The 24366-nt window shown below is 56.8% G+C and overlaps 1 protein-coding gene across 1 annotated transcript in view; it reads left to right on the top strand.

The window, feature by feature from the left end:
* Positions 1-314: 314 nt before the first annotated feature.
* The window catches only part of GFRA2 (GDNF family receptor alpha 2), an 84688-nt gene continuing 60636 nt past the window's right edge, over positions 315-24366 (top strand). Inside the window, exons 1-3 of the mRNA XM_026519064.4 lie at positions 315-1070; positions 6240-6554; positions 12259-12342. Of these exons, the coding sequence (XP_026374849.1) occupies positions 1031-1070; positions 6240-6554; positions 12259-12342 (439 nt within the window). The 5' untranslated portion in view covers positions 315-1030. The remainder of the gene's footprint in view (positions 1071-6239; positions 6555-12258; positions 12343-24366) is intronic.

Genomic DNA, 24366 nt, shown 5'->3' on the forward strand with positions numbered 1-24366 from the left:
GGCCAAGGCAGTAGGTCAGTCCCGGGAAGGGCGGGCGGCAGAGCAGAGGGAATCAGCGGCGAAACACTCCTCTCGTCCAGCGTTCTCCGGCGCCACCGCCACCGCCGTGTCGCCGCCGCCGCTGCAGAGTGTCGCTGCTCCGCCGCGCTCCCGCGCCCCGCGCCGCCAGCCGCCTGGGAGCCTGAGCGCCGAGCCCCGGGCGGAGAAGAGGGGCGCGGGCGCGAGAGCCGCGGCGAGCGAGCCGCGAAGGGGGAAGGGGGCGGGCGGAGGGAGGAGCAGGGAGAGAGGGAGAAGGGGGAGGGAGAGAGGAGAGCGAGGGAGAGCTGGAGAGAGCGAGAGCAAAGAGCGAGAGCCAGGGAGAGGAGAGAGAGGGAGCGAAGAGAGACACACGCACGCAGAGACACTCGGTCACTGGAATTCCATTAGAAAAAAGTGAGACGAGCAAGGGTTAGCGGGAGAAGATTTTTTTTTTTTTAATCTTTTCTTCGTCTGGGTGCGAAAGAAGCGACTCCGGGCTCTCGTCTTCGAAGCTCCCACTGGATTGTTCCTTGGCGCTAACACCCGTCGGTGGATTTTTCTCCTATTTGCATTTTATTCTGACCCCCACCCTCGCTGCTTCCTTCCAGCCCTTCACTCTCAAATCGCCTCTTCCCCACCTCCCCAGTCCGCTCCTGGGAAGCGCAGGGGCATTAGACCCGCGGGGACTCGCGCCTTGCCGGACCGGCGGAGGGAGGACAGAGAGAGGACCAGGCTGTCGGCTTGTAAAGCAGATATACCCTCATTTACGTGTATATTTGATTTTAGTGGGCAAGGGGGGCGTCGAGAGGCGGCCCACCGCCCTCCTTCCCCCCCACCCCCTCCAGCCAGAGGCGAGAATCGCAGGACTCAGGATTTTCATCCGGTGGACTAGCTGGGATCTCCGCATTGGATTTGAGGCTGATTATCACTGCTTGGCTATTATTATTGTTGTTATTATTATTATTTTTTACCCAAGGGAGAAAGACACAAAAAACTGTGGGATTTATTTAACATGATCTTGGCAAACGTCTTCTGCCTCCTCTTCTTTTTAGGTGAGTACCTGCGGGCGGGGAGGGCAGCTAGTCCGCCGGAGCCTGGGGGGCCGCGCGGGACCGCGCGTTCGGTCGCCGGCGAGGAGCCGGGAACGCTGGGGGCGAGCGGGGCGCGGGCTGGAGACCGGCGGGGAGAGCGCGCCGCGGAGCGAGCCGGGCCCCGGCGCTGCCGAACCCAGCGGGGTCGGGCGGCGAGGCTGCGGGCGGAGGGACGCGAACCGCGGCTGGCTGGTTACGCTGGGGGCTCGGGAAGGAGACTTGGAACACCCAAACCATCTCCGCACACACGCACACTCGCTTACTCACACACAATGCTAGCACTCATTTCTCTCAAAATAATGGGTTCAAATTGCGGCAACTTAAGAAAAAAGAATCCCAACTCTTGATCTGGAAGAGAGGAGGGTGGGGAGAGGCTCTGTGTCGCGGAGAGAAAAATCACGCCAGTTCCATCTTTCTGGTCGGCTCCCGGATCGACTCGGGTGGACGGCATGGGTTTCTCCTGGATCTCCTGATTGGACATCGGTGGGGGCAGCGCTGCCAGCCATCCCCTCACCTGCCGATCAACCTTTGGGAAATGCATCCCTCTTCCCGCTCCCGAACCCCTTTCTAGTGGCCCCACTCCCTGGAACACTTTTCAAGTTTCTCCCCACCCTTTGCCCGCCCTCCCGCCCAGACCCAAGCCAGATGCGGGGGCAGGAGTGGAGGGTTGCGAGCAACCATTCACTACCTATCCTTCACCACCTCTGGCCGCCTGGGGACCCTGTAGCTTGTGGGAAGAGGAGGGAGGGAGGTCAAAGTTTGCTTCCTTGGGTGAAGAGGGAGAGGAGTGATGGAAAAAAACGGATCTGAACAAAGACCACTGCTCATTCTATAAGCCCTCTCCTCCAAGGGCAGGGAGGAAGGGCTGCCTAGTGCCCCTGAACCCTGGGCAGTCTCTTTCCCACCCAGAATTCCCAACCCCTCGCCCCCTTTCCTGCTATGTGACATCTCAGCTCCTTGGGAAATGGGTATAGAGAGAGCATTCTGGGAGTGGAGGTGAGGAAGAAGGTGTTTGGGAGGCCTGGTGCGGACCTGGAGCCCCTGGCAAGGCTGCTGCCCCTGGGTAGGTGCTGGGGGGGGGGGAGCTGGGTAATGAGTATGTTGAGGGTGTGCACATCTGCTTCGGTGTGGATGCTGTTCCTGCCACCCCGGGGCCTGCTGTTAGCCTGTGGTGAGCTAGGCGGCCTCCCTGTGTCAGAACTGTGCCCTTTCTCTCTTGGAGGAGGGGAGGGGGAAAGCCTGAGGGGGTAGGTGCCCATCACAGAAAGATGTGCGTGGTCTAGTAAGGGCCCTCCTGGCTTGAATAGGGCATTTGAGTCAATACTGGTTGGGCCCTAGACCCTTTGTCCACCCCCTGCCTCTACCCCCTCCCAGAAGCTCCAGTTCCCCAGGGTGCCTGCCCTGCTCTAGGGTGTGGCCTTCACAGGTCTTGCCCCCCTAAGCCAGAGGCAGCAGTCTCAGGGTAGGAGGGGCTGCGGGAGGAAGCTGGATAGGTGCCCCCGGCCCACTGTGAGCCTGCAGCCCTTCCTGGCAACCCACTGCAAGTGGACTCTCATTCTGGAGGGGTTGTTACAAAACCTGACCTTTTCTCCCACTGCTGGTTTGAAAACCCAGCTTTTGGGACCTAGAAGAAAAGAAAATTGTATTTCAGGAAAAGCAGCCAGATTGCCCGCTGCTGAGCTGTATGTATGCACCCCAGAGGTGCCTTCTGATACCCTGGGATGGAGAAGAGCAGTATGAGCCCCTTAGTCCTGTCTAGGCCCAGAACCCCATGTTGCAGGCAGGCTGTTTTCAGCTGAGAGGGGTGCGGAGTTGACTTTGTTCTCGATACAGGGGTACGTGTGTGTACGTGTGTGTCAGAGATGCACTCGGAGTCTGAGACCCTGGGGGCAGTGGTGAGAGGGGAGTAAGAGCAGGGGGTCAGCAGTCCTTTTGGTCAGAGCCCTTCAGTTCCCTTCCCTTGAGATGCCCCTTCCCAGAGCTGGGGGAGGGGTTAACTGAGTGACCACCAGATAGTAGAAGACTCTGGGTTAGGCCGGCCAAGGAGGAAGGGATAGGTTGGTATTAAGGAACCTTCAGCCTCAGGGCCACTTTCCTTGGCAAGGAGCCCCCCTTGGGAGTTGGTTGGAAATTCCACTTGGGGGGAGAGGCTTTCGTGGAGCGTGAGACTGGGTAAGCAGCTGCAGTGTGTGTGTGGGCCACGGTGAAGTGTGGTGTCAGGAGCGTGGGTCTTCAGCGTGCCCCCCCAAGGCTCTGAGTGAGGCCTGGAGGTAGAGAGGCCTTTCTGGCCCAGTCATCCTGACCTCCAGGGTTGACATACCCAGGGAGAGAGTGGGATGGGGCAAGTCACTTGGGGGGCACTTGCCACCGGCACGCTAGCGTGCGCTCTAGCTCTTGTGGGGATGTTTAGTGCGGGAGGGTGTCTGCAGCTCCGCGCAGTCTCTCAGTCCCCCTTGTCTCTAGGTGCTGCTCCACATGCCTTTTCGTGATGGATCTGAGTTAACCCTTCTGACCTTTACTCTTTTCCAATTCTCAGCCCAAGGCTCCCAGTTGCTATTTCTTTCTCTGGCTGGGCTTCATTGGTTCTGGGGGTCATGATGCCAACTAGAAAAGCCAAGGATGGGTGCAGCCAGGGAGTTTGGGGAGAGGGTACACTGGCTCTCGGCAGAGCATCTTCCTGCCAGCTGGCAGGATGGGGGAAGCCCTTGCTTTTGGCACAGGAGCCCAGGATTCTGTGAGGATTGTGCTGTGGGGCTCTAGACCCCACCTGTAGGGCAGGCAGGGTAAGTGCCCTTCTTGCCCCAATCCCCTAGGCCAATGTCCTGACCTTTAAGCCTGCCCAGGATGCTCCCCACTGTCTCAGACAGTGCACCCTCAGGCACAGTCAAAGTGGGACGGGAGAAGGCTGCTGGGATGCTGGGGGGAAGTCACTGGAAGTCCTGGGGCTGGGTCATTCTTGAGGCTCTAGCAGGCAGGCTGGCCGGCTGGCTAGGTGGGGTAGCAGGTGCAAGTGAGCTGGGTCAGCTCAGCTGCTCCTGGGTGGCCCAGACGCAGAGTCCTGCTCTTGGACCTAGGAATTTGCTGAAGCCAGGAAATAAAGCTGCTGCCTCAGCTTGGGCGGAGGACACCTCTCCAGTTGGTACCTGGGCAGATGCCCCACTGCTCGTGCCCACATCCCATGCTGGCTTCTTCTCTGGTCTTGTCTCCCCCTGGCCACAGCCCTCAGCTCTTCCTGTCCTGAGGCAGAGGTATGGTCAACGGGAGAAGGGAGATCTTTTGCTCTGGCCCTTAAGGCCTTCTCCACTCCAGGCCTAACCCTTGGTCTTCTACTTGCTCTTCTTGCGGGGTAGGTCTCCTCCGTCTTCAGTGGTGGAGTCCTTTCCCCTCCATAGCTGTCTGGAGGGACAGGCTCATGGTGCAGTGCTCTGCCTCTAGGTGTCGCTGTCTCCCTACGGTAGCTCCCCCCCTGAGCAGGGCCTCCGGGGGAAGGAGTGACAAGTGGCCATTCTGGGTAGGGATGGGCCGGCGGGGAGAGAGCAGATTCTATGGGATTCCGAGGAGTGGACTTCTGGCCTAGGATCTTAGTATGCTTTGGGCCGGATGAAATGGAGGGTGCCTCCCAGGTCACTCCTGGGTCTTGGAAAAGGCAGTCTTGGCTCTGGTGTATGGAAGGGCTTTTTCTGGGGCAGGATCTGGAGTGGACAGGAACACTGGGAGGATGTCTGTGTCTGGAGGAAACCATTTTGGGAGCTTGATTTTGACAGGACCAAGTGGGCTTCTCTCTGCCCTTCACTTCTGAATCTTTTTCCCCGAGCCCCTCCTTCAGAGGACTGAGGGTGATGGGTGAGAAGGGTGGCTGAATCCTGCTTGTTCACTTTTGGAGAGGTGAGGCTCCATGTACGAGGCCAGAGTCAGAGGAGGGAAGCTCTTTCCCTTTTGCAATTGGCTGCTTATTAGGCTTTTGGAAAGAAGAAAAAGAGGAGGGACCGAGAAGGAGAGGGTTTCAGAGAAGGGTGGAGAGGAGAGGGAAGAGAGGAGAAGTAGGAGGCGAGAGAGAGAAAGAGAGACAGAGACACAGAGAGAGAGGGCACAAGACTATTCAAAGAGCAAAGGTACTGGAGAAATAGACCTTAGAAGGAAGTCAGGGAAGTGTGAGAGAGGGATGAGAAAGACCCGTCTCGAGGTACACACACACACACATACACACAAGGAGGAAATCTGGGTGCTTATCAGGCTTGCCTGCAGCACTTTCTTTTGGCAGGGCTGGGGTACAGCTTGGCCACAGAAGGCATGTTTTCATGTCTCCAGCCAGGGTGCAGTTGGACTGGAAGGTGTGGAGGGCTGGGCTGAAAAGGGGTGGCTGCCCCCTTCTGGGCATGCCTCAGGCCGCAGATCAGGCTTGTCTCTCGGGGTCTTCTCTTAGAGTCTGGGAGCTCAGGATGGACAGGCCAGGAGTCTGAGGGGTCCTTTCAGTCCGTGCGTGACCTTGAGTTGCCATCTCCCTTCTTTAGGTCTCAGTTTCCCCAGGGTAAAATGGTGGGGTGGGGGGGCTGGATGCTGTGGTCTCTCAGGTCCTAACAGACTAGGAAAGTAAACTTCTTTCCTGCCGCTTTCCCAGTTTAACCCAGCAGGTTGGGTGGAGCTCTGGCTGGAACTGAGGTGGATGGAGGTTTGGGCAGCAGGAAAGCGAGAGTCCCCCTCTGCACATTTGGGCAGGCCCTGCAGCTCCCAGCTCTCTGCTGAGGCTGTGGCATTCTGCTCTGGCCTCCTGGCGTTTTCGACTGTCTGCGGTCTTGCTTGAGGGTCTTCCGGCCTTACTGTGCTTGGCTCCTGGGCCCAGGGCTGAGGGGTACGGAGTGGAATTGGAGGAGAATCTGGTTGAGCCAGGGCACAATGACAGCTCGAGGTCTCCTCTGGGTTTGAGGAGGGATGTTGGTGTCTTGGGATCCTTCCACGGCTCTTCCTCTGACCCTCTCTGTGGTGGGGAAGGCAGCGTGAAGACGGCCTTGGTGTGCTTTGGAGTCAGATGGGTGCGAAGTTCCCAGAAGGGCCCAAGCCCCCAGGCCTGCGTCTTGGGTCGGAGGTCGTGGTGGCCCTCATTCATGCTTGTCTTCCCTCCCCACCACCCAGACGAGACCCTCCGCTCTTTGGCCAGCCCTTCCTCCCTGCAGGGCCCCGAGCTCCACGGCTGGCGCCCCCCAGTGGACTGTGTCCGGGCCAATGAGCTGTGCGCGGCGGAATCCAACTGCAGCTCCCGCTACCGCACGCTGCGGCAGTGCCTGGCAGGCCGGGACCGCAACACCATGCTGGCCAACAAGGAGTGCCAGGCGGCCCTGGAGGTGCTGCAGGAGAGCCCGCTGTACGACTGCCGCTGCAAGCGCGGCATGAAGAAGGAGCTGCAGTGCTTGCAGATCTACTGGAGCATTCACCTGGGGCTGACCGACGGTAAGCAGCCTGCGCCTCCCGGGGACCGTGCGTGGGGGGCCTGGGTGCAGGGGAAACCCTGGTAGTGGAGGCAACCGGCCAGCTCTCTATTGCTCCCTGCCAGGGGAGCCTGGAACACAACGTAGCTGGCCCACCTAGGAGGGCGGCTGTTGGAGGAGGCCGGGGGAGGCGAAAGAGGAGGCAGAGTGGGAGGAGAGGGGGCCAGGTGGTGGGAGAAGGAGAGCAAGGCTGGAGAAAGGAGGGGAGTAGGGTCGGGAAGAGGATGGGGGGGTGGGTGGATGGACAGGCGGGCGGACTTGTGACGTGGTAACAGAGAAGGGGAGGCAGGAGGACCGAGGCAGGTGGGCTGGGTCAGTGCAGGCAGAGCTGGGCTTCCAAGCAAACCAGCCCCTGCCGCTCCTGGAAGCCCCGGGCTCTGAGCTGAGGGCAGTCCTAGTTTCACTCTTCCTGCGGCCGGGAGACCTGCTCTTCAGGAGGCGTCCTGACCCCGGGGCTGGCCGAGGGACCTTCTCCAGGGCTTGGAGCAGGTTGTGGGCAGCAGGTCCCCCCAGCTCCCATGGTGGACCCCATAACTGCCCCTCCCCTAACACCCCACTCCCCGATGTCGCCCCCTCCAGACTATAGTGCGTGGGATTTGCACACAGTGTGGGGGGGTCGGCCACCTTGGTCACACGTTCACTTACTGTTTCGACAGCTGTTCGTGGAGAGGTTATCATCTGCTAGGCATTGTGGGAACCCTTGAGAACAAGCTGGGGTAGCTTCTGCCTTCATGGAGCTCAGACTTGGGGGTTGCGGAGAAGTGAAGGGCTTTCTGTCATTTGGTGGCGGGAGTGCTGTGGGAGCCCCAAGGCAGCTTCTTACAGAATCTGAAGAGCCTTCCTGGAAGAGGCAGCCTCTGAGCCGAGACTGAGGAGTGAGCTGCAGTTACACCTGGAGGGACATGGGAAGAGTGTGGGAGGTGGAGGGGGAGCTTGGGCAAAGGCCCACAGGAGGGAGTTGAACTCACTTGCAGACTGACAAGTAACTCAGTGTAGTCAAGTGGGGAGCTGGAAGTGGGCATGGAGCGAGGAGCGGGGAGGGGTGCGGGCCCTGCTGGGCCTCAGGTTGCCTGCACGGGGAGGCCACGTGATCTCTGCTTCGGGAACGTGTTCATGTGGTGCCAGGGGAGAGAGCAGATTGGACGCTGCTGCTGTGATCCGGCCCAGGGGTCGTGGTGGCTGGCCGAGGACGGTGGCAGGAACGAGGGGTGGCCCACGGATGTAGAATCAACAGGTTTTGGTGAAGGGAGAGGAGTCAGGGAGGGCAGTTTTCTGTTTTGGGCAGCTAGGTGGATGATGGGGCCCCCTTCACGAGAGGCAGAGAAGTTTTCATGTGGGGGGAGGGCGGAGAGATGGTGCCTTAATTTGGGGGCATGCGGCTCTGGTTGGCCATGGCCTGCACACAGCCAGCCGTGTAGGGCTGGAGCCCAGGTGGGGAAGTGGCACTGCACATAGAGACTTAAGAGCCTCCGTCAGCCTGTAGGTGTAAGTGGGGCCAAGGCGGCGGGTGTGCGCATGCGGAGAGGAGGGTGGGGACAGAGCCCCTGGGACCACGGACATTTAAAGATGGGTGGGGGAGGCAGGGGCACCTGCAGGTGTGCCAGGAGAGAGGTGGGAGGGACAGCAGGGGCCTGCGGAAGGAAGAAGGGTCAACAGACTCCAGTACGTGGGGTCCAGTGGGAGAGAGCTGGCAGCGCGGCCCTGTGCCCTTGGGGTGAGCTCTGCAGGTGGCTGCTGTGAGCAGAAGCCTGGTTAAGGAGTGAATGGAAGCTGGGAATGGCGACTGTGGACCACTTCTAGAATTTTGGTGTGAAGAGGAGAGGACAAAGAATGACTCTTTTTAAGATGTGAGAGGGTGGCGCGGCTTGAATTCGAAGGTAGGCCCGTAGTGATGGAGGTGTTGAGGTGAAGAGAGGGGCACGCCGTGGAACCCTGCCCTGGCTTAGCCTGAGATGGAGGAGCAATGTGGCGTCGGGCGCAGGAGCAGAGGGAGGGAGGAGACCTGACTGGGCGTGGGGGCCGGAGAATGACGGACTGCTGACCAGGGGCCAGGATGGTTCCAGTATGCCCTGGATGTGGGAGTAAAGCAGGTGTGTCATCGTGAACAGTGTCACCACCGTGAATAGCAAAGTAATTCCTCTGAGTCTCCCGTTCCTAGCAACCTCAAGTCCTGGAGCTAGAGCTGCGCAAAGAGAGGGAAACAGTGCCCCGAAGCCCATGCCCCTATTCCCTGCGAGGTGAGGCGCAGTCTTCACTGGGGGGAGGCCTCTCTAGTGCCGGGAAACTGAGGTCCCTGAGCCCACAGCTGGGTTCTGTAGTTTCTTATCCACCCCCCCCCCCCGCCAGGCCTTCAGTTTCAACCCAGGGGAGGTGGGGCGGTAGCTTGGGGTGGGCTTGCTGAGGGCTGCAGGATGCAGGGGGGAGGGCACAGAAGAACTGCCAGCTGGAAGAGCCAGGTGGGCCACCTGAGAGCCTTGTCCCCCGGGCGGCTTCCTCGGGCATTACTTCGTCAGGGCGCCAAGGCCCTTGCTGGCGGGAGCCAGGCAGTGGGGTGATTGGATGACGATGGTATGCGTAATGGGCTTTATGCTGCGTACTGCCCTGTGGTCTTCAAGGTCCTTTCAACCCAGGAATGCCAGACTGGAGAGGTGAGAGCAGGCTTGCTGGTTCTCTTACTCAGCAAGCATCTATGAAGCCCTGACTGTGTGCTTCGGATGGGAAAGCGCTCATTCAGCCGTGGTCTCTGTGCCGGCCTGCGTAAGGGCTAGGAGAACCCTCCCCTGGGCCAGTACTACGAAAGTAGACCCCCTGCTTTCTCGTGCCTCAGAACCTACCCCGCCTGCATTCTTGGCTCTTGGGAGCCACAGGTCCTTTCTGCCTGGAGCCAGCCAGGGGAAGCTGAGAGGCCTTTAACAGCAGGTAATGTTCCTGTGAGTGACAGGATCCACCCGAGAGTTAATTATTCACGGTGTGGGATGAGTGGTCTCTCTGAGGGAGGCTGCAAGCACTTCCTCCCTATTCCTCAATAACACTTAATAACCTGGCTCGGGGCTGGGGCGGGTGGGGGGTTGTGGAGAGGAGAGATCTGTGCTGGTTTGGACTTTGATTGTGGCTTCTCCTTGGCCCCTGCTGGTCGGTGTGATGGCTCTGGAAGCTTGGCCCCACCTTCTCCCTCCACCTGAGGCGGAGCTGTGCATAGTGAGGACCTCAGCTGTGGACAGAGCTGGCGGTGCCAGGATTGTGGCCTCTGCTGAGCTCCTAGACAGTCCCAGCTGAAAGGACCTAGAGATCGCTCCGTCCCACTCCCACTTGGTTGGGGAAGCTGAGGTGCAGGGAGGAGGGTTGGTGGGACCAGAGCCCCCGACTCATTATCCAGGTCCCTTTCCAACTGCCCTGGGGAGATGCTGTGGCCTGGGGCTCGACTTTCCCTTCTGTCACCACCACCATAACCACCAGTATTTACATGGTGGCGCTGTCCCTGAGGGCTCCACGGGGCACTTGAGAACCAGGCTTCTTGCCTTCTCCAGAGGAGGCCCTGAAGTTCAGGGTCATTTTGGTCCTTCAGATGTGAGGAGCAAAGGTCTCTTCCACAGGCCTTGGCCGGGGAATCTGACACCCTAGATTTGGGTCAGTCTGGTGGCCAGGATGCCTGAGGGGCCAGGTCTCCGATCTCCCACTGGTGAATTCCGCCACTGGAGCAGGCAGTAGACTTAAATAGGATGGGCCTTTCCCAGCCAGCCCTGGAAGAAGCTGTTTTCCCCGACACTCCCCACCCTGCAGTCGGTCATACTAGCTGATCTGTACCCAGGGGCCTAGCTTGGCCAGGTACAGGAGGGAAGGACAGGCCCCGGGCTGGGGGAGCATTCCAGCCGGCATAAGACTGACCCTGTGAAAAGTCAAACATCAGCAGTACTTGTTTAAGAACAGTCTGGTTCAGTAACACTTTTAATTTTGGAGACTGTATTCGTCATGGTAAAGTCCTTGGATTCTGGAGCCAGCTGCCTGGGTTTGAAACCTGGCTCTGCCACTTACCAGCTGTGTGACCTTGGGCCAGTTACTTAACATCTCTGCACCATCTCAGGCCAGTAAGAGTTACTGTTCCAGCAGTAAAACATGGAGAGGAGTAATGCCTATCTCACAGAGAAATTAAGAGGATGAAGTGAGTTCGTACACCTAAAGCACTTTCAGTGGTGCCCACACATAGAGGGCTCAGTATAACATCATTTTTATTACAAAAACGCTTCCTAAACTCTCGTCTTATTTGGCTCTAACAAATAGCAGTGTCTGGTAATACCACCGCTGGGGGTTTCTTCAGTGTCTGTGGGTAGAGAGGACACTGAGATTGTACAGGCCTGGACAACACCGGGGGAAGGTGGGATTGGAGACTGGCCCGAAGGGATCAGTACCGTTTGGGTGTCAGTCAGCAGATGGCACTCGGGCCCTGCTGTGTGTTGCAGGGCGTGAGGGGTGCTCACTCCTGTGACGTGAAGTAAAGGGTGGGGCCAGTTCTCCAGGGGGAGAATGACATCTGGGGGTCTGTACCATTTTTGGGGGGTGTCTGCTAGCAGACAGATGTCTTGCTCTGTGAACCAGCAGAGGGCTGGATAAGCCTCGAGTGCTGGCCTCTGGGGGACCTCATGGGCCTGGCTGGATGAGCCCCTTACGGGCAGATTGCAAGTCCTCTCTTCTGGATGGCTGGCCCCTCCTGCAGGTGGCCCCGTGGATGCCACTGCACACGTGCTCTTCAGGGGCTGGACCCCGGGTGGATGGGAAATCAATGTGTGAGACTGTGGGTCATCACCTGTCTCCCCCGCCCCTTCAGCACACACACACAGTCTGAGTGATTATCCATTGATTTCTCCTCACAGTAACGTCTCAAGAGGATATTTCCTCTCCTGCCGAGGTGTTGGCGGAGGGACGGGAGTCCCGATGAGGAGGTGGTGGGTCTCCAGGGCATCCCTGTGCCATTTGTCTCCTGTCACTCACTTGCTCTTCCATTCACCAAGCCTCTGATGCACCCCAAAGCCTGGAGGAGAGGTCTGAGAAGCCAGCAGGTGGTGGGGAGGCCAGGCAGGGGTATAGAGGTGGGGAGTCGGTCAGACAAGCTGGGGGTCAGGCCTCCACTCAGCAGACCTTCAGCCTCTCCAGTCAGACTCTTCTGGGGACATGATGGGAAGCGAAGAGGAAGTTCTATGCCCTTAGGTGGCCCAGACAGAGCCAACCTGGAGTGATGGGGGAGAATGCCGGCGTGAGAGCCAGGGAACTGGTCTAGCTCTGCCACAAGGAGCTGTGTGATCTCAGTCAGGTAGCTTTGCCTCTCTGGGCCACCTCAGAGTCCTCTCTTGTGAAATGAGGAAGTTGTACTGAACAACCTTGGAGGGCCTTTGGCTTCAAATCCTTTGATTTATGCCTGGCCTTCCATAGGCTGTCCATCTCCCCAGTGCTTTCTTTCCGGAAGCATTTGGAAGTCCTTAGAAGAGGGCTAGACATGCAGGGAGGTCAGGAGAGGGAAGCGCGAGCAGTACTGACCTGCTGTGGGGGACTTCCACTCTAGTTGGAGAGTAAGGACTCACCGTATGAAATGCTCAACATCTCATGCATCACTCGCTGCTGTCTAGCACCGCGGCAGGGGTGAGCCTGTGCCTGACGCCCCTTCTGTCTTCCAGGTGAGGAGTTTTATGAAGCCTCACCCTATGAGCCAGTGACCTCCCGCCTCTCAGACATCTTCAGGCTTGCTTCAATCTTCTCAGGTAAGTGGGCTCGTGCTAGAGCCTCCCCAGTCCTCCTAGGCGCCCTGGCCTTCGGTCGGTTCTGCCTTCCACCAGCAAGCCCCTTCGTGTTTCTGAGCTTCGGGTCCTCATCTGTGAAAGAAGAAACCATAGCACTCGAGGTTGTGTGTGGAGTGGAGCACTTATGGGAATTGCTTAGAATGCACCTACCGTACAGTAGGTCTTGAATCGGAAACCTGGTGTCCCTGTCCTAGTTTGTCTTGCCCTGCGGGGTCCTTCTTTCCAGTCCCCAACTCTTGCACTTTGGAATTCTACTTCGGTCAAGTTGTTCAACTTTTCTGTGCCTCAGTTTCCTCACTGGTGCAGTGGGAGAGCACCTACCTTGGATTGTCGTGAAGTCTAAACAAGCCAGTGGTTGTAAAGGGCTCTGCGAGCACTGGGCTGCACAGCCCGGGCCCGAACAGGAACCATTAGCTGTGGCTGTTGGCAGTAGGGTCACCACTCTCCGCTCCACTCAGGGACTCCCTTCCCCTGGGGGCTCTTCTTGAGCGCCACCGAGAGGCCTCCGAGTCCCCGGCTTCTCCGGCCCTGGCCTGCCCTGGGAGGTGAGAGAACTGTGCGGAGCTCTAGCTTTGCTTGCCATGGTCCTTGTGTAGGAGTCCGATGAGTTTGTTGGTTCCTTCTTGGCCTGTTCCCTCTGGCGTTGGGGAGACCCGTGCGCCCAGGGCAGCCGCCCCTGCTCCGCCACTGGGGAGGGCCTTCCAGCGTTGGGAACCGCCCTGTGGGGGCTGCGGATGAGCTCCTCCCGAAGCTACCACTGGTGCTCAAAGGTGGCCAGGGGGGCTGTTACGGTACAGGGCCCCAGACTTCAGGTTTCTAGGAAGTTCTGTGGCAGTGTGTCTTCTGAAGTTTCTTTTGCTCTAAACCATGGGTTCCCAACAGCAGCACCGTCGGGGTCTTGACTTGGGTGGAGCTGTCCCACGCATTGTAGGGTGTTTAGCCATCCAACCGTTGGACGCCAGGAGCAACGCACTGAGTCGTGACAACCAAAAACGTCTCCAGACATTGCCAACTGTCTCTTGGGGGCACGGTGGCTACCAGCTGAGAAGCAGCTCTCTAAAACTGTGAAATGAAAGACTCTCCAGTGAGACACTAAACCCTTTCAAATGAATAAGTCTCTAGGAGACTGTTTCTCAAACTTTCTTTTTCCATTATCTGCGCCCCCTCCCCCAGCCCCTTAGCCGGGGAAAAAAGTCAATTCTCTGTAGAGAAATCCTGTCTTAGTCTGTTTGGGCTACCGTCACAAAATACTGTGCTGGGGAGCGTTAACAACAGAAATGTGTTATCGCGTCGAGGCTGGAAGTTGAAGATCAAGGTTTGGCAGGTTTGGTTTCTGGTGAGAGCTCTTTTCCTGGCTTGCAGTTAGCCTCCTCCTCACTGTGTCCTGGCAGGGTGGGGGGAGTGGTGGCAAGGAGAGAGGGAGAGAGGGAGAGAGGGAGAGAGGGAGAGTGAGAGAGCTCTTCCCCTTCTCCTTCTCCTTCTCCTTCTCCTTCTTTTTTAAGGACACCATTCCTGTTGGTTATGGCCCTAGCGTCTCACCTTTACGACCTCATTTAACTTAATTACCTCCTAAAGTTCTGTCTGGAAATACAGTCACGTTGGAGATTAGGACTTCAGCATAAGAATTTGGTGGGCACATTACAGTCCATAGCAAATACCAAGGAATACTTACTTTTTTTTTTTTGGCCTACCCAAGAGCCAATTTTTGCTGGTTTGGTCCCATTGGGAATGCATGGAATTGTATCTAAGGTATTGATAGGGGAGGATACATATGTACCTGGTGCGAGAAATCCTGGAACCCCATGAGAAAGGAAGCATTGGTCAAAGGGTGACCATCTGGATTTCCCTTGGGCCCTGGTGGTGGTTGGGGGTGGGGGTGAATGAAATGGAGACTTCAGAGATGATCCTGATTGGTTGTGGATAGAACTCCACTTTGGGCCATTCCTATGGAGACAGCCTGGGAGCTCAGATGCAGGTTCAGAATATTCTCAGCATGGGATGCTATAGTGGGCATGCCCTGCAGCCCTGGTGTACCCATTTCCCCCCCTGCCAGCTGAGTACTACTGGGGGGAGCCATTGGGTTTACCTCCAACAAAGAAATAGCTGAGGCTTGCTCCTGGAAGGGTGAAGGTCAGAGGTCTGCTTCCCGGACTCCCACTAAATATCCTTCTAGCAGAAAATCTTTATGTGATGGACTTGATGCTTCGCGAGATAAGGATATTGACAAGTGAGGAAGATATCGGGTCTCAGATCACTGAATCAGCTTCTTTTACCTGCTGCCCAGATGAAAATGGGTCCCACGTGACCCTGTGACAGCTCCCCCCTCATCGCTCCAGTTGACCCCACTCCACCCAGTGTAGCCCCAAAGTTGGTGTATGGGTGGCCCCATCTGGGAAGCGTGGGCATGGAGCTGGGTGGAGGGCCCTGGCCAGACCACCAAGAAACCGAGCAGGTCAGGGTGGGGCGCAGAGCCAAAACAAGGCTCGGTGCGGAGCTGGGGGCCCGAGCGAGTGCCAGGGCGTTCTCTGCCACAAATCAACTGAGGGGCTTTGGGCAGGTCGCTTCCCTGCTCCAGACCTTATGTTTCTTTTCTGAAGAAGGAGGACATAAGCTTAGAGCGGAGCTCCCCAATTTTTCCCCACCCGAGCACGCCGATAGTTCGGCCTCCTAGGGTGAAGAGAGCATCTTGGCGCTCAGGGGAACCTGGGCCTCTGTGTGGCTGCCCTGGGGGGTCAGTATCTGGGCACACATGTGGCTTGCCGGCTGGAAAGGCCTGGCCTGCGGGACCCAAGATCTGCACTGGCGCTTTAGGATGACGAGGCCGCCGCCCCGGAGAACGCCACTCGCGCACACCGAGCTGGCTGTGCGTTGCCTCCTCCGTCATCGCTGTGAGGAAAGGCTGTGGGTGGGGAGCATGGCATCTCTGTGGCCCTCCTCTAGGCTGCACCGTGCCCAGTCAGGGCCCTAGGGACTCGGAAAAGAATGCTCTTGTATCTTTGGGGTTCAGTGCTACTATCTCCTTCACATCTACTAAGAATTTGGGCCCCTGTTGTCGGGGCCTCCGGGAACACGTGTTCTTCTTTATCTCTGGCCTCCTCTCTCTGTTGGGGTTCTCTGAAAGTCCCACTGGGAATCTGTTGGCAAAAAAAGCTGCCAGGATTCCTCCAGCACTCTCTGATGCCAGAGGCCCTAGGGGAAGGACCAACCTCCCCTCCTCTCAGTCTAGTTCAAAGACGGGCCCTTGGGTCAGGGACTACGTCTGGGATTACTGGTGTCCCGTTAGGCCTGAGTCCAAGGCTGGGAGGAGAACGGGCTGGCTCTGCCCTGAACCGTGGTGCCAGTGATGTTGGAGGCGTCCAGCTGGGAAGGGAGCTCACAGGCAAGTGAGGTTCTTCCTGTTTCTAGCATTCAACTGCCCGTGCAAGCATGAAGCACAGTGGTTAGGCAGGCAGCCTAGTGCACTAGACGAGCATGGGCCTTAAGGCAGACAATCTAGGGTTTGAGTCCCAACCTTAGGGGTTGTGACTTTAGGCCACTTAGGGGACTGTGATCTTGGGCCTCGCTGGGCCTTCTCGAGCTGTGGGGCCTGTGTTTGCACAGTGGGAGTGTGATACCTACTGGGAGGGTTGCTGCAGAAGATTTACCGAGGAAGGATGTAGGCAGAGTAACAGAGTTAGTCATCCCCCCTGTGCCGAGGGTGCTCAGTAGGGGACAGGGGTTTGGGGAGCTAAAGTCGAGAGCCCCTCCACCACCAGGTGTCCGTGACCCCAGGAGTACTGTACCCCAGCTGGTCGCACGTGGGGAGGCAGGAGAGGATGGAACAGGCAAGGAGAAGAAGGCCTTCTTAGGGAAGGGAGAAACTGTTCAGGCTGTGCAAGGGTTCCATGCTCGGTCACGTGGAGCGTGGAGCGAGGCCATCAGTGCGAGGGTGAAGGGTCTGGGAGGCCCAGGCAACGGTTTCTCTCGTAGCCACGGGCATGCCTGGGGGACAGATGGCCTCGGCTGGGCTGTGCATTCTTGGTGAGGGGCGGGAGCCCCCAGGGCCTCTGCATCCCTGGAGGGCCTTACCAGATACGTGGGCAGGGAGCAGGTTTATGCAAACATGTCTTTTCTGTAGCTGGAAGGGAACTTAGAGATCACCTAGGCCCACCCCTTCTCCTGACAGAAAAAGAAATGGAGACCCTGAGAACAGGAACAGACTGGACTGGGATTCAAGTCCCTGTAACCACCCTGCCCAGGGTCTGCCTCAGGCAGGTGTCTCTAAGTCCTGGTTTCCTCTTACACGGCAAGGGACTGATAGAAGCACCTACCTTTTAGAGTTTTTGAGATACTGTAGGTAAGTGCTTGACTCAGTGCTGGGGCATATTGCACTAAAATATTTAGCTATTTAGAATTTATGACGGAGTGGGTTCTCTAGGGGCAGATGGCCGGCTGTGGCAGAGCTGGCCTGGAAGCTTGCAGCTGGGAAATGGTTGCAAGCTCTGTGGTGACATGAGGCTGCCTCCCACCCATGCTGGTGCTTGGTGGGGGCTGGAGTGGGAGGTGACTGGGCAATTTTCACAGGACAGTAAGACCTGGGGACTACTGCTGAGCCACCCTGGCCTTGGTGAGCCACACTGTGGAGGGGTGGGGACACACGGAGGCTGGTGAAATGTCTGGGCCTGAGGCCTTTTATGGGTGGGAGGAAGAAGCAGTGGGCAGTGTCTGCCTCAGTTGGCCAGTAAGCCTCTGGGGTGGGTGGGCCGTCTTGCCTGGATAGGGGCAGGAAAGGCCTAAGGATGTTTTGGGCTCCAGTGGGCCCCTTTCTGGGGGCTTAGGCGTGGAGGGAACTCTATCCCTGCCAAGAAGCCTGGCAGGTGGCCCTGACAGATGAATGCCACCCTTCTCCTTGGTGCCACAGCACTCTCATGCGTTGGGGGCACGTGCGTGCTTGTGGGCCGTGTCTGTGCACCCATGCCGCTCCGTGTTCCTGTGGGTGCCTCGCGCTGTGCTGTGCTCCCCGTAGGTATCCAAGGGAGATCCTGCAGTACTGGGAGGGCCTGCTAGGCCTCGTTGGGATCTCGGCCTTGCCCTACCAGCCGCGTGGGTCACGACCTCTCCGACCTGTCACATGGAGCAGCTGGGGCCTGCCCTGCAGGGATTGGTGGTGGTGCAGGCACAGCTCCTCACGTGGCGTGGGGGCACCCTGGGTGGAGGACGCGCGGCACTGCTGAGGGCGGGAGGAAGCTAAGGGCTTCGTGTGCGAGGGAAGGGGGCGAGGCGGTCCAAGCAAGTGTGAGGGGCCTGTGTGTGCTGCATCTTAGGGGTGTGTGAGGGTGAGGGAAGGGCGGGGTGCTCATGTGTGCTCGTGGGAGAGACGGGCCGGGCCGCCCTGTTCAGTAAACACCGAGCTTGCTGTATTCCCGATTCCACATCAGACACTGCTTTAGACTGAGGCCCACTCTCGCCCTCACTGTCTGTGGGGTAAGCAGACACCCCCTCAGACACCCACTAGGAGGCTTCTTGGTGGGGGAGCGGTGTAGACCAAGGGCTGCTCAAGAGTTCAAGGAGCCTGGGTAAATCAGGAGAGTCTTGGAAGGGGAGAGGGGTTCTGGGAATGCCCTTCCCGGCAGCGTCATGGCTGAGAGGCCTGGCCCAGCTGGGGTGACGGAGGAACCACACATCTTCTGGGCCTGGTGGGCTCCGAGAACTGTGAAGAGAGACCCTTGTGTCAGATGGGAGATGGGCCTCGCTGTGGTCTCTGTGCTTGGGACTACCTGTCTCCTCCAGGACAGGGCTCAGCAGGTCTGCCTGGCTAGGGGGCCTAGGTCCCTGGGGAGGGGCTGAGCTGCCCTCAGGCTGGGGAGAGGCTTAGGTCCCGGGCTCCAGAGCCAGGCCTCCGAGAAGGTCGCCTCAGTGGCCAGAGTGGTGGCCTGGCTCAGCTCCGCTAGGTGCCTAGGGAGCCCCTTCCTTCCCCTAGCTCCTCTGAGGGGGGCTGAGCCTTTGTTCCCGCAGCCCCTCCTCCCCTCAGGTTGCTTAGCAGAGGCTGGCGAGCACCGGCTTTACCGCCTCAGCCTCAGCTGGTTGGCTGGTGCCTCTCAGAAACCCCGTTCTGAGGCAGCCCCTGTGAGGACATGGTGGGGGAGGTTTGGGGATGGAGGGCAGGGGAGGAGCTGAGGAAGCAGGCAGCCTCTCTCCCTGCCCCCCTGCATGGTGGCTTAGGCGATAAACTGCTTATCCTCAGGTTGTCTCCCTGAGCCGAATGCAGAAGCGTGTTATTTAAATTTCAAAATCACATTCTTCTTCTAACAGCTGTCAGAGACTCTGAGTGTCAACGAAAATTGGGCTTTAGCTGCAGCTCTGTCACCTCTTACACCTCCCCTTTCCCCAAGAGCTCGTCTGATGGCCAGGGAGAGAGGATGTGGGGTGGGTGGGACGGGGACTGTGTGGACAGGGAAGGGAGGTGAGTGGGTAGATGGGGTCAGGTGCCTAGTGACTCTTGCCATGCTGGTCAGCAGTTGGGAGCAACTGCGAGGAGGCAGGCTGTGCCATCAAGGGGCACTGAGGTGTTTCCCCTTCTGTTTTCTTTCCTGTTCTCTCCTATCAGCGCGGGTAACCTCAGGCTCCTATCAGTGGGGGGAGGATTTGCTTGCCTAAGGTGTGAGCGGGGTGTTGGTGACATCATGTTTTGTTGCCTTTGTGTCCAAAGAAGAAATTGCTATGAGAAAAAAGAAAGGAAGGAAGAAGCAAAGAATAGGAGAAAACAAAGTTTAACCCCAAAGAAAGGCTTTTTAATGGTAAAATTTGAGATGTCATGGTTGGGGTGAGGTTTTTGGGGTGAAGACATTTTCTGGTACTTTTCTTAGGGGCGGAGGGGCAAAGGGACAGAGAGAGAGTCTTAAGCAGGCTCCACACCCAGTGCAGAGCCCGACGAGGGGGCTCGATCTCATGACCCTGAGATCACGACCCGGGCTGAAATCAAGAGTCAAACTCTTAACTGACTGAGCCACGCAGGGGCCCCTTATGGTACTTTTAAAATAGTATCTGCTAGGGGCACCTACTTGTTTCCCCTTGGGTAGGTAAGACGGGCTCTGCCAGTGGTGGCGGTTAGGGGGCAGTTCCGGGCTGGGTCTCTCTGCTCTTCAGAGGCTCCTGAGATGGCTCTGCAAGATTCCGCCACCCTGAGCATGCTCCTGGTTTAGCCAGGAACTGTACTCACCTTATTTACCCTGCTGTAAGGCAGGGTTTGGGTATCCGCCCTGGGAGTGCCCCTTCCAACCATATCTGTTGATAGACTCCTTTAAACCCACGGCTATGGAGGAGAGAAAGGAACAGGTCTGACTGGGGTCAGAGTGTGTGGAGGGTGGTGTGTGTGTGTGTGTGTGTGTGTGTGTGTGTGTATGTGAGCTGTGAGCATGTTATGTGTGTGTGGGATGGTGTGTGCGTGAGCTGGTGTGTGCATGTTATGTGTGTGTGTGGGGTGGTGTGTGTGTGTGTGCATGTGTGTGTGTGTGCATGTATGGTATGTGTGGAGGGTGGTGTGTGTGTGAGCTGTGAGCACATTATGTGTGTGTGTGGGGTGGTGTGTGTGTGAGGTGTGAGCATGTTATGTGTGTGTGTGGGGTGGTGTGTGTGTGTGGGGTGGTGTGTGTGTGTGTGTGTGTGTGCTGTGAGCACATTTTGTGTGTGTGTGAGGGCGGTAGGTGTGGTGTGTGTGGTGTGTGTGTGTGTGTGTGTGTGTGTGTGTGGAGTGGTACGTAAATGTGAGGGTGTGTGCATGTGGCGTGTATGGTATATGTGGAGGGTGGTGTGTGTGTGTGTGCTGTGAGCATGTTATGTGTGTGTGGGGGGGCGGTATGTGTGGTGTGTGTGTGTGTGTGCATGTGGCGTGTATGGTATATGTGGAGGGTGGTGTGTGTGTGTATGTGCTGTGAGCATGTTATGTGTGTGTGTGAGGGCGGTAGGTGTGGTGTGTGTGGTGTGTGTGTGTGTGTGTGGAGTGGTACGTAAACGTGAGGGTGTGTGCATGTGGCGTGTATGGTATATGTGGAGGGTGGTGTGTGTGTGTGTGCTGTGAGCATGTTATGTGTGTGTGTGGGGGCGGTATGTGTGGTGTGTGTGTGTGTGTGTGTGTGGAGTGGTACGTAAACGTGAGGGTGTGTGCATGTGGCGTATGCGTGCATGTGCGTGTGGCCTGAGCGGGAAGGTGGAGAGCGATGATGGGGCCCTTCCCTCAGTGGAACGATCACTACCTCAGCCCTCTTTTCTGCCTCCTAGGGAAACCCTGGGAACACTGGTCCGGGGGTGAATCCAGAGGGGCATTTGAAGATGGGAAGGCCATTTTCACGTCATCAACGAAAGTAATTAGTGGACTAAACGTTTATATGTGTGTTTTGGGGCTTCCTACAGTCTGAGGTTATATGGTTGAACTCTGGATGCTTACGCCCCGTCTCGCAGAAGCGCGGTGTGTGTGAGTTCACCCTTCCAACTCCAGGGACACCCTGCGTGTGCTGCGCCCTGTTCTAGGTGCTGGGGTCTGTGACAGCGAACAGGACAAGCGAGTTAGTTGCTCTTATGGTGCTTACTTCAATTAGCCCGAGACAGGGAAAACAGAAGACAAGCCAACAGAAGAGGGAACAGCAGCACCGACGAAGAGATAGTGACGAATGCCACGCGAGATTAAACAGGGGACAGGACCGAGGTGGCTGGTGGGTCTTCCAGATTGGGAGTGCCAAAATCGGACTCCCAGGAGGGATCCAGCCGTGAAGTCTGGGGAACAACAGAGGGCACATCTAGGGAAAGGTCCCCGGGACGGGACACCGTGAGGGAGGGTGGGGCGGGGGGAGGCCATGTGGCTGCAGCGCCCTGAGTGAGGTGGACGTGGTGGTTTGGGAGGTGGCACAGACACAGGCCGGGGCCAGATCCCTGGGTGCTGCCGGCAAGTTAGGGCTGGATTTCATTTTAAGAGTGATGAGAAACCTTTGGAGGATTTCAGCCACTTGAGTAGCACAGTGGATTTCTACTTTTGAGAAGCTTACGCCTGGGCTGTGGGAGAGTGGGTCGGGGGTGGGGAGGGGCACGGGCAGCAGTGGAAGCAGGGGAGCAGTCAGAGGCTGTTGCACTGGCTGGAGCCCGAAGACAGTAGCGGGTGGAGAGGGTGCATTATCTGGGCTCTGGCATGGGACGGACCTAAGGACAACTCTGGAAATTTAGGCTTGAAGAGCGATGGTACTGCCATATATTAGGATGGGGAAGAGTCAAGGAGAGGTAGGGGGGCAGTCATCCAGAGTTCTCTGTGGCCGCCGTAGGGTGGAGGTGCTAGTCAGACCTCCGCCGGAAAATGCCAAGTAGGCAGTTGGATGGAGGCCTGGAGTTCTGAGGAGAGGTCAGGGTTGATGTACAGATTGAAAGTCGTTAGCATATAGGTGGTATTTAAAGCCGTGCACCCATGAGGTCACCTAGCGGGAGTGTGTGGACAGAAAGAAAGGGAGGCTGGGCTCTCCATGCAGGGGACGAACAGCAAGCAAAGAAGCTGACATGAGGGCCAACGATGAAGGGGAAACCAAGTCAAGGGTGTAGGGGGGAAGCCAAGAGAAACACAGGTCTCAAGAGAGAGGAAGGGGTCAGCTATGCTAAATGTAGCCGAGAGGTCAAGTCAGAGAAGTTTAGAGACATGACCATTGCATTTGGCAGGACGGAGGTCACTAATGACCTTGACTGGACTGTCAGTGGGGCTGTGGGTTGGAAGCTTCATCTGGGGAGGATGGAAGAGAGGATGTGAGGTAGGAAGGTAAAAACAGCAACTGTAGGTGGTTTTTTGGAATTTCTTTGTGAAGAAGGACTTCTTATGGTGAGAAAAAGTGTATTTCATAATTAGTAAAAAAAATTTTAGCTTGTGGTTGGTGCTTCCGATTCTGCATCCATTCACCACAAATAAAAAATGCTGATGAAGGATTTAGGTGAATCACATCAATACAAAATGCTTCAGTTTTGGCTTTTAATTGTTACAAATACAAAATTAAAGCTAACATGCCATTGCAGGAATTGGTGTGAGTATGGTAAAAATCCTAGTTAAAATAAAACCCACCCAAACTACATTTAAAAAGACACAGAGCCCTCGAAAGTGGCTGAAAAAGTCCCTTCAAATGTGAACTAATGAGATTTTAATTTTTAATTGCTTAAAACACAAAATTAAGACTAATAAAGCCTTTTGAAGAATTGGAGAAAGAATTCTGACAGTGGTTAAGATTTAACAAAATATAAAATGATATTCAAGAGCAATCGATTTTTGGAATTGATTTTCAGTGAATTTGCCATTCATCAAATTGACTTTTGGTGTGTTGGTCTGCTTCCAAAAATACAGCTGACCCTGGAGGGTGCTGGGGTGGCTTCGTGTTGTGTGGGGCTGGAGGGGAGGGGAAGTCCCAGAGAAGGTTGAGGATACAAGGGAACCTGGGACTGCCGCTGGTTTGAGGAGGGCAGCACTCAGAGCAGCAGGGACAAAGGTTGTGGTCCCACCGATCTCTGGGCCTTGAGTGAGGAAGAGGACTGGTAGGTGAGGCATGCTGGGATTGGCAAGGTCATCTCTTGGGGGAGTTGAGGTACCACTTCGTGCAGCCGTATGGGGCTCCTGGCCACCACTCTGGTGGCGAGGAAGATTCTGGAGTTCCTGCTTTCTGACTGGGGACCCTTCTGTCTTTTGGGGTGTGGTGTGTGAGACTGGAGCAAGAGGTGCATGGGATGGGCCTCTTCCTGCAAGGTTATGTGACCATAGAGAGATGGGGGGGTGGGGAGGATCTTTCCAGGCGGGGGAACACATTCTTAAGGATTTATGGCGCATGTGCCATGTTCCGGAAACCTCAAGAGGCATGTTTATCTACGTTATCCTATCTAATCTTTAGCACCATCCTGTGTGCAGGCAGGCTGGGTGTTTTATCCTCATGTTGCAAGTGAGGAAAGTAAATGAGGCTCCGAGAGGTTGTGTAACCTGTGATGCTTGCTCTGCTACTTGGTGGCCCAGCTAGGCCCTCTGCCTCCCAGCTGGCGCAGAGTCCCTGCTCGTAATCACCAGTCCAGCCCTGAGCAGGGATGGGTAGGGCCGCTCGTGAAGCCTGCAGAGTGAGCCTCAGGCCAAGGGTGGGTTTCCATTTGTTACTTGCTTATAATGTCATTTACACTGGGATGTACGCTCCAGGAGGCAGGAGCCTTTGTCGCTTTTGTTCATTTCTCCAGCTGTGCTCCACACGGAGCGGGTGCTCAGGATGCAGGTGTTGGGAGAGTGAATGAATCTTGAGGGGCAGCCTGGTATGGGTGGCCCCATGAGGGTGAGGGGTGTGGAGGTGATGGTACAGGCGGCTGCAACCCAACAGGGAAGGTGGGCTCCCCCCAGCTCTCCACCTGTCCTGCCTTCCATCCAGCCCTAGTTAGAGTTTGTTTTGTCTACATCTCATTGTCGATCGCCTCTCTGCGCACCCTTATGTCCCTAATTATTTGGACTCAGTTGACTGACCTCTTTGAAGCTCCTGGCTTGGCTTCCAGGACACCTGACTTTCTGCCACCTCCTGGTCCACTCCTTCCCAGGGTCCGCTAAGTGATGGTGTCCGAAGCTCCGTCCTGAGCCCCTAATACCCCTAATAAAAGAAGAGGAAACTCTTCTTCATGGTCACTGTCCCCCTAGGCAACCTCAGTTAGTCCTATGGCGCTAAATAGCCTCCGTGTCAGGCATGCTGTTGTATGCCTCTAGCTCAGACCTACGTCCTGCACTGCAGACTCGTCGTCCTTCTGCCTTTTCAGCATCTCTACTTGGACATCGAGTAGGCTTCTCAAACTTCAGTGAAAACGGAATGATGTGTTTAGTTCTGCCCTCCTTCTCCCCTCCAGGTCTTTCCTGTTTCACAAAGTGATTTCACCATCCACCTGGGGCTCAGGCCTAGAACCTAAGAGTTTTCCTGGATTTCTCTTTCTTCCTATTCAGCATCCAACTCATCCTGTTGGTTTTATCTCTAA

Source organism: Ursus arctos, unplaced genomic scaffold (genome assembly GCF_023065955.2).
Source record: "Ursus arctos isolate Adak ecotype North America unplaced genomic scaffold, UrsArc2.0 scaffold_11, whole genome shotgun sequence".
Lineage (NCBI taxonomy): Eukaryota > Metazoa > Chordata > Mammalia > Carnivora > Ursidae > Ursus > Ursus arctos.